An 8,813-nucleotide genomic window follows, 5' to 3' on the forward strand; every position below is an offset into this window, starting at 1 on the left:
AGAAGGGCTGGAGGGGAGCGCCCTGCCCCGACCTGGGGGTCAGCCCTGATGTGGGCAGGGAATGGGGAAGATGTGAGACAGGCTGGGGCTGGGCTGGGCGTCTTCGCCCCTTCACCTCGGTGAGTAGCTGCGGGAGCCTTTGGGGAAGTCTTCAGCCGGGGCTCCCAGCCTACTTCTGCGCTCGGAGCGGGAGGGAAGTCAGAGTTCAAGACCACTGCCCGCCCTCCCCCAGGCTTCCCTAGGGAGTCTGAGGGGTGGATTTTGGGTCCAGGCTGGTCCAAGTTGCTCCTTCCCCAGTGGAATGGCACCGCTTGGGCATCAGCAGGGCAAGGAAAGGGGTCCCCGCCAGAATGGTCCTGGCACTCCGGGCCCAGGAGTTTGGAGAGACTGCAAGTGGATGGGGTCTCTGAAGCTCCTTGAACCCAAATTCAGGAGTCCCTTCCTCATACCCCCAGCCAAGGGTGTGAGTCTTGGCTCCCTCCAGCTAAGGTGAGGGGCTTCTTGGGTGTATTCTTGAGGGGAGCCCAAAGGGAACAAAGGAAGCACAGGGAGACCAGGACGGGACCGGGAGCAAGGACCGGGGGCCCCACTGACGCTGCCTCTCTGTCTGTAGCAGCTACAGCCCAGTCCCCTCAACCTGACCCAGTATGTGAGAGGGAATTTCTGCAGGTGGCCAGAGGGTAAGCATGTGCATGGTTGTGTGCGTGTGGAGAAACAGGGGAACAGGGGAGCCTGAACAGAGGTCTGTAGGGCAAGAAGCGGAGATGACTGCCCCTTCAGGGCCCATGTCCAGGCAGTGGCAACCCCAGTCCTCAAGTCTGAGGCTCCAGCCTTCACTGTCACTGCTCAGATGCTGAGTTGGGGTTGAGGACCACAGTCAGTGTCCCATATCCTTAAAGCAAGAAGAGAGAGGACAGGGGAGGGGGCAGAGGGTGGTGTGCTGGGAGCTTGGGTATCCCAATTAGAGACACACACACACACACACACACACACGCACACACGCACACAGGCTTACAGCTTAGTAGGCAGCACAGGCACACACCCCCACCCGGCACACCCCCACCCCTGGCTCAGAAAGCCACCTAACTGGCACCTCCAGTTCCCCCCCTGCCCCACCCTGTCCATGCCCTCCGTGCCCACACACATTCCACTGGCATTGCCTGCCTGCCTCCTGGGCACTGCCCCTCCCTCGGGCCAGTGGGGTGGAGGGAGGGCACCTGGGGATGAGAGGTGGAGACTCAAGGGTCTGGGCTCCCCCAAGGGTGGCGCAAAGCCAGGGAAACCCAGCCCACTGCTGCCTCCTGGGAGCAGGCTGGGGGCCCAGGCTAGAGCAGAGGATGCCCAGGTTCTCCGCCCAGGCTGGGGATGGGGTCATGGAAAAAGGTGGTCGTGTTTATACAGAGGGGAGGGGGGCAGCGGGTGGAGAGCAGCCGACAAGAGCAGCTTTGTTCCAGGCTCTGGAGCCGGTAGGGCAGCAGGGAGACGCTCCCCCCCTCCATCCGGCAGCCCCCTTCATCCATGCCCTCCCCTCAACTCCACCTCAGCTCTAAGAGAAGCAGCTTTGTATAGGCCCCTTTCCCCTAGTCAGCCCCACCTCTGTCCGAGGTGGCACTTGGGGAGGAGGGAAGTGTTCTCTCCCTCCCACAGGTCCCCCAAAGAACCAAGCATCTGGGCCCCTAGTTTAGGATGTCCTTTTACTCACTGTACCACCTTCTTCCATTCCTTGGTCCCTTCCTCCACCTCGGACTTAAGACCCTCCCCTTCCCTTCCCAGCCATGGCAGATCAACCAAGACTCGGCAATGGGATGAATCACTGTCCCCTTCTTGTCTTCACTCAACCCTCACGCCCCTTCTATGAGGAAAAGTGGAGGGAAGGTCAGATAGAGCTGGGCTGCTCTTCACTGCTCATAGCTTCATTCCTCAGTAAGGACCAGGAGTCAGAGGCATCTCTGGATGCCCCGCCCCTTTACACACACACACACACACACACACACACACTCCTCCAGCCCCACCCTCAGGTCTCTGTTTACCATCTATAGGGAGAAGCAAACAGGAAGGCCTGGAGCACAGAGCATGTCCATGTCCCCAGTCTAAGTCAGTCTGAGTGAAGATTTGGGGTGGGGGGGGGCCTCTAGTAGCTTCTCACCCTTGGCATTAGAGAGGTTAATCCAGCTGGAATGTGGCCCAGCCTGTTGAGCTATGGCCCAGGGGCCTCAGGGGCCCCGGACTCCTGGTTCTATCTGGGCTTAACCAGGGATGAGGATTTCTGGGAATAGGGGAAGGAAGAAGCGAGGGACCCTGGGGGCTCTATGTTCATACTGTAGAGCCTGGGAAGATACTGGGCTGAAGAGGCTGAAGCTGCTGGGGATATGGGCAGGGCCTAGTGAGGGGCAGGAGCTGCTCCATGCTTTGGAATGAGTGCAGCGTGGTGGTGTTGGGGTCTGAGTTTCTGTAACCTTCATGACAATTTCCTCTCAGGAGCTTGAAGGCTTAGGGAGATGAGAGATAGGAAACAAAGAAAGAAAGAAAAAAAAGAATGTAAGAAAGAAAAGAGAGATATTGATCTTAGAAGGAAAGAGATGCAGAAATATTCATCACCTACCTCTGGGGCCTGCTTGCCCTGTGGTTTCTCTGTGTTTAACTTTCTCCTGGTCCTTCTCCACCCTTTTCCACCTCAGTCCATTATGGTTCTGGCTGGTAAGGAGGTGCCCAGGCTGGGGAGGCTTTCCTTCCTCAGCACCTAACTCCCTAGAGAGGTGGGGAGCTTGGTTGCTCCTGGGAAAGCCAGTCTTTCCCTTGTCAGAGCATCAGGAGAGGAACTACCTGCTTAGCCTTAGGATTCCCATTTCCTCTCTCCCATCTCCTCCCGCTCCTGTGGTCTCAGGTTTAAAATCTCAGGGTAGGGGGCAGGCTACATTTGAGGAGGAGAGGATGCAGGGAGGGCTCAGAGAAGAGAGAAAAGGAGATGGAGAAGCAAAGTAAGCTGAGAACAAGGAAAGGCGCTATCTGGCACCGTAACTGGTCCACTGTGGGGCTTCTATCCACATCTGTGGATCTGAAGGAGAGGGTGCGAGAACGGTTAGGGGTTAGGGCATGAAGGGTAATTGGAGACAGAGAAAGAATCGGGTGGGGAAACTGGAAGGGAGAGTATTGAGGAAGATAGAGAATGAAATGCTAATTAAAAGAGAGGTATGAAGGAAAAGAAATTGAAAAGAGAAATAACATGAGACACATACAGCATTTAGTATATGCCCTATGTTATGCTAAACACTTTACATATGTTACATTGTTTAACCCTCACAACCTTACGAAATGGGCCCTATTTTTATTCCCAATTGACAAATGAGGAAACTGAGGTATAGAGAGAGTAAAGTACCACATCCAAGGTCCCAAAGCTCAAGCTAGCAAGCCATGGGGGTCAATTCCAGGTTGTCTGGCTCCAGAGAGGTATAGGGCCCCAAAGTGACAATAGAGATGTTTGCTTTCTCCAGAATGGCAGAGAGTGGGTCTTGGCTGTACCACTTATAGCCATATGAACTTAAGCCAGTCACTTAACCTCAGTTTTCTCATCTGTGAAATGGGAATCATAATTCCTACTTCACAGGGCTGATGTGAGGGTTCAGTTAAGTGTCTAGCCCAGTTGTGGTGCTTAATGGTCTCTTCTCAGCCTAGGAGTCTTCTCTGCCAGGAGTCCTAAGACTCTCCCATTTACCTTGGGAAGTCAGTTTATCCTTCCCTGCAGAGTTTCTCTGAGCCTGCCTAAGCACCTGCCCTGCCTCCTCCATGGGCCCTGAGCCAGGACAGTACAAACCCTAGCAGAACAGAGGGAAGAGACTTCAACTGAGAGGGACATGGGCTTGGAACATCAGCGTGATCGTTCTCTCATCCCTCCTTTTCTTCTCTTTCTCCCTAGGATTCTTGGAGACCCAGTGGGCAGGCCAGGAAGGGCGGCACGGAGCCTCCCAGGCCATTTAGGCAGTGGGCATGGGCCAGGGCTGTGGCTGAAGACCTCCCCCGCCCATTGCAGACCCCAGGGGATTCGGCCTCCCACATTGCAGCTGCCATGGCCACCAATAAGGAACGACTCTTTGCCGCTGGTGCCCTGGGGCCTGGATCTGGCTACCCTGGCGCTGGTTTCCCCTTTGCCTTCCCAGGGGCACTCAGGGGGTCTCCACCTTTTGAGATGCTGAGCCCGAGCTTCCGGGGCCTGGGCCAGCCTGACCTCCCCAAGGAGATGGCCTCTCTGTGTGAGTCTCATGGACATGGGGGATGAGGGAAAGCGGAAACAGAAGGACATGTGGAGGGTGGGTGGCACAGAGAACTGGCATCCTAATTAGGAAGGCAGGCAGGGATAGGGGTTTGGTCTAATGGAATAGCTGACAGGGGGTTTGGATATGGAACAAATGGAAGTGTTTGCAAATGAGAGTCCTTCTGCCCAAACGGAATGGGAAAGCAGCATTGCCTAAATTTGGGGGGGTCTAACATTACCTCCTGAGAGAATCAACTAACAGCGGTGAACAACAGCCAAGGGGGTTTCTGCTGAAGTTTGAAGCTCCTACCAGCATGTAGTGGGGGGTGTGGGGAGCCAGGCTGGGAAGTAGAGGAGTCTGGGAGGCTAGTCAGCTGACCCTGCGATCAAGAGATGAAATTGTTCTGAATTAGGGAAGGCTGCAAAAAGAGGAATGGCCTCCAGTGCCCAATGCCCGGAGATGTGTGGGGTCAGGGAACCCTCCTGTTGGGTCTGGGAAGGGTAGAAATAGTCACGAACAGGTGCTTCTTCCCCAGAAGTGATCCAGGATGGTGGGGGGTGCTCCAGAAGCACGGGGGTTCTGGACTCCTCCCCCCTCTAGGCCTGGCTTCGTGCCCACGGGCTGTGCAGATCCCTGCTTGTCCCTCAGGCTTGCCCTCTTTGGGTTAAGCCTGTGAATGCTGACAGCTGGAAAGCCTGAGGCCTCTCCTTTTTCCCTCTGGTTCCCCTCTCCTCCCACTGGATAGTTGTTCTTCCTGCCTAGGTCATTATAGGAGTGGGTGCCCATGCGCCGCACAGGTGGGATGCTGAGCTTTGTGGGTGAAAGGGTCTGCGTGTGTGCTGCTGTAGAGAAGGCCTCACCTGCGAAGAAGGGGAGGTGATGGAAGGAGAGACAGGGAGAGGAGTAGTTCCAGAGAGACAGAAATAGAGACAAGAGGAAAAGACAAAAAGATAAAGACATCCTTTATAGCTCCACAAGCTTGGGAAGAGAGAGAGAAAGAGAGAGACAGAGAGAGGTGGGAGAGAAGGGGCCGTGCCTTCAGGAGGGGCAATTGGAGGGCTGTATGTATGTGTAAAGGGGTGACTAGACAGAGCTGGCAGCTCTACTGAGTGTGTGTGTGTGTGTGTGTGTGAAGACCATATGTAGTTGTGTGTGCACAGCATGTCCCTTAGACTTTGCTTAGATACAGAATTCCAATGTGTGCAACAAAGAGTCAGTGTGAGGAGTGAGGCGGGATTTAATAGGGCTGCTGACGGCGTGTCTGTGTTTGGTGAGGCCTGCTGGTGGTAAGTCTGCAGTCCAACAGGGGTTATTTGGGTGGTGTGCAGGTGAATTAAGAGAGCACAAAGCTCCCCTTTTTGAAAACCTCAGCTGGGCTTCCTCTACCTCATTTACAGCCCATGAATCTGTCCCAGGGCCTGGGGAGGTGGGAAGGAACCACCCTTCCCACATGAATGTACTTCTTATAGAGAACCATACAGCTCAGTCCCTTGGGATTGGATTTCCCCAGGTTCTGGGAGCGGCAACTAAAGAAGCAGGAATCAGGAGGGAGAGGAGAAATAGGTTGGTAGTGCGGAGAATGCTGAGAGTCATAGCCAGTCCCCAATGAAGTTCTCCTGGATACATTGAGATCAAGGTCAAGGTTCAAAGTGAGGTCAAGGTAGTGGGAAGGGTCAGACTGGGCTCTATCCCCAAAGGCGGCCCTAAGGAGGGGGACTGAAAGGAAAAATCCAAGGGAGGAGCCAGAACCAGGGCAGGTAGCTGGGGAGGGTGTGGCTGGCAGCAGGGGACAGGCCTGGGCAGAGAGGCAGGGTTGGGGTGGGGAGGAGGTGAAGGTTTGGGTTCAGACAACTTGCATGGGAGTGGAGCAGGCAGCACTGAGAGTAAATGAGAGGGTGGCAGAGGGGAGGGGAGGGGATTCTGGAATCTGGGAGATCTCCCACAGTGGGAGATCAGCCAAAGTGTGAAAGTGTGGTGTGTCATTTCTCTGACCCTTCGTCTGTCCCTTGTTGGTTGGGGCATCTAATGGAGAGGGGTTAGAGGCCAAAGTCTGAGGTCAAAGTTACACTCATCTTGAGTTTGTGTCTTTCCCCTCACTCTCTGTCTGTTAGTCTATGGGAGGAAGGGTCGTCCATGAAGGAGTCTGGACCTTCTCCCTGGGGCTGGGTCCTAGATCCTATGCTGAGTCCCTAACACCTTAGAGGGATCTTGTTGATAGGGGAAGTCTTTGCTCCACCTCTTGGGCTTCTCCAGAGGCCTGAGTGGGTGAGGCAAGCATCTTAGCACCCTGTGGTGCAGGAGGAGAGAGGGAAGGGGAGCATGTGCTGCCAAGGCAAGCACAGGCCTGTGTGCATGGGAAAGCAGAGGTGGGTGTGCTTGCTCACAAATGTGCATGAAACCCTGGTGTCTATGTCCCCAATGGTGTGTTGTATGTTTGCTTTATCAAGACTACAGGGAACAGTGTGATAGGAGGGAAGGGAAGCCATGCCCTCTTCCTCCTCTTTTATTTTTTTAATATGTATATATATACATATATATATATATATATACATATATATTTTTTATTGATTTTTTACAGAGAGGAAAGGAGAGGGATAGAGAGTTAGAAACATCGATGAGAGAGAAACATCGATCAGCTGCCTCCTGCACACCCCCCACTGGGGATGTGCCCGCAACCAAGGCACATGCCCTTGACCGGAATCAAACCTGGGACCCTTGAGTCTGCAGGCCAACGCTCTATGCACTGAGCCAAACCGGCTAGGTCCCCCTTCCTCCTCTTGAGGTGATACCTGTGGTTCTGAAGACCTAGCCCTGTTTGTCCTCTGAATTTGGTGACAGTATCCCTGGGACAAGGAGCTTACTGTACCACACTAAGCTACATGGAGAAACTGAGGGCAGGTTGGCACAGGACGTAATGGAGTTCTACTTAAAATAAACTGAAAAAGAGACTCAGAGACCTAAGCAAGATGAGAGAGAACTACACGGGCCAGAAGGCACGGTCATAGAGAGAACCCAGACGCTGGGAGTGGCAAGGAGAATGAGCAGGCGGGTAAGGGTGGCAAGCAGGAGGCAGGGAGGCCTCCTCCAGGAAAAAAACCCCAGCCGACTGCCTCCTTCCCCTCCCCTCCCAGTCTCTCCTGCTCAGGCTCGGGCTCCAGCTCCAGCTCCAGGCCGACACAAACGGGGCTTTGATTGCAACAGGAAACCTCTCTGGCGGGGGGAGCTGGGCAAGCCGCCGCTGGGGCCTAGGCTGCACCCCCCTCTCCTGGCCCCCTACCCAGTCCCAGCCCCCATCCTGCCAGCGCTCCTCACATCCCTGCTTTGGGCTGCGTCCCTCATTCACACCTCCATTGCCTTTTAGTTGGGACTCCTAAGTTAGGACTTAACCCTTGGGGCTGGGACTTCTTTGCTTTGAGATGCCACCTCTTCAGTTCTTTTTGAGGAAAGGTTTTGGAAGAAAAAGGCGAATTTAGCACCAGGAATTTAGAACCAGTTATCTTCCAGCCCCATCCAGAAGGTGGCAGGAGGGGGGAGAGGAGGGGTGCGTAAGGAGTTAGCTGTCCCGCCCTCCACAGTCCCTCCTTGGCTAAACTCATATTTGCCAGAGTGGTAGAGGCTCTGAGGGGTGACCATGCAAGACTCTGAGTGCTAATGGCCTGGTTAGTGGGGGAGGGGGTGCCCTTCTCTTTGCCTCTAGGGCCTTGCCTTTGTGGGGCTCTAGCTGGGAGGAGTGCGCCACTGTGGTGGTGGGGATCATAGGGAAGGGGGTGAGTCAGGCAGCAGCCCCCCTTATACTCCCACCAGGCTGGTGGAGAACATCTGTTTCCCATGAAATGCTAGAAGGCTAATGGGTCTAATTGCTGCAATAAGGGCTGGGGAGACTTTGGGGAAAAGAGGGGGCACTAGATTCCCCCATTCTCTTACCTTCTCTTCAAGGTCATACTAAGACTATCTAGAATGGGGGGTTGGGGTTGATGGGAAGGCTGGGTCTGACACCCTAATACCTGGTCCCTTAAAAGGCCCCCTCTCCCTGCAATGCCTGGAAGTACACGTGGATGGGGCGATGAGGAGTGGGGTGCATCTGGTGAAGAGCCAGGGGGGTTACTCAGGACTCATGACTTCCTGGAGCCCTCCCCCCACTCCTCCTGTGCCCCACTCTCACCCTCCTCCCTGTGGCCTGGCCACTTCTGGTTCTAATTACCAACCAGGCAGGCCTGACTTAATTGGGACCTTTCAGATTTTGGAGGGGGAAGGGTGGGTGGGTGGTTGGGTGGGGACTGACAGCCGGGAGTTGGACTAATCAGGGCTCTTTTCCCTTGTCTTTGAGGTAGTATTCCTCAGTTTGCACTTCATTGTTTTTGTTTTTGCCACTGGCCAGATTCTGGTTCAGAAATCCATCAGTCCCTGTTTTAGTTTTCGGCTCGGGGATTGCTGGATTAGAAAAGGGGTATTTGGGGTTGGGGGCAAGAGTAGGGAGCTCACGCTGGGTTGGAAAGAGCACTGCAAGCCTCTTCATCCCTGCTTCCAGCCCCCTCTCCCCGTCAGCCCTGCCACCTAGCGCCC

General features: G+C 54.7%; 1 protein-coding gene across 2 annotated transcripts in view; it reads left to right on the top strand.

The window, feature by feature from the left end:
- The first annotated feature begins 6 nt into the window (after nucleotides 1-6).
- RARG (retinoic acid receptor gamma) overlaps nucleotides 7-8,813 on the top strand; it is a 20,074-nt gene continuing 11,267 nt past the window's right edge. The window contains exons 1-3 of one of the 2 annotated variants that reach the window (XM_006757012.2): nucleotides 7-119; nucleotides 614-680; nucleotides 3,914-4,247. In XM_006757012.2, the coding sequence (XP_006757075.1) occupies nucleotides 4,064-4,247 (184 nt within the window). In that variant the 5' untranslated portion in view covers nucleotides 7-119; nucleotides 614-680; nucleotides 3,914-4,063. The remainder of the gene's footprint in view (nucleotides 120-613; nucleotides 681-3,913; nucleotides 4,248-8,813) is intronic. The other variant, XM_015559598.1, reaches the window with a different exon arrangement.

Source organism: Myotis davidii, unplaced genomic scaffold, assembly GCF_000327345.1.
Source record: "Myotis davidii unplaced genomic scaffold, ASM32734v1 scaffold233, whole genome shotgun sequence".
Lineage (NCBI taxonomy): Eukaryota > Metazoa > Chordata > Mammalia > Chiroptera > Vespertilionidae > Myotis > Myotis davidii.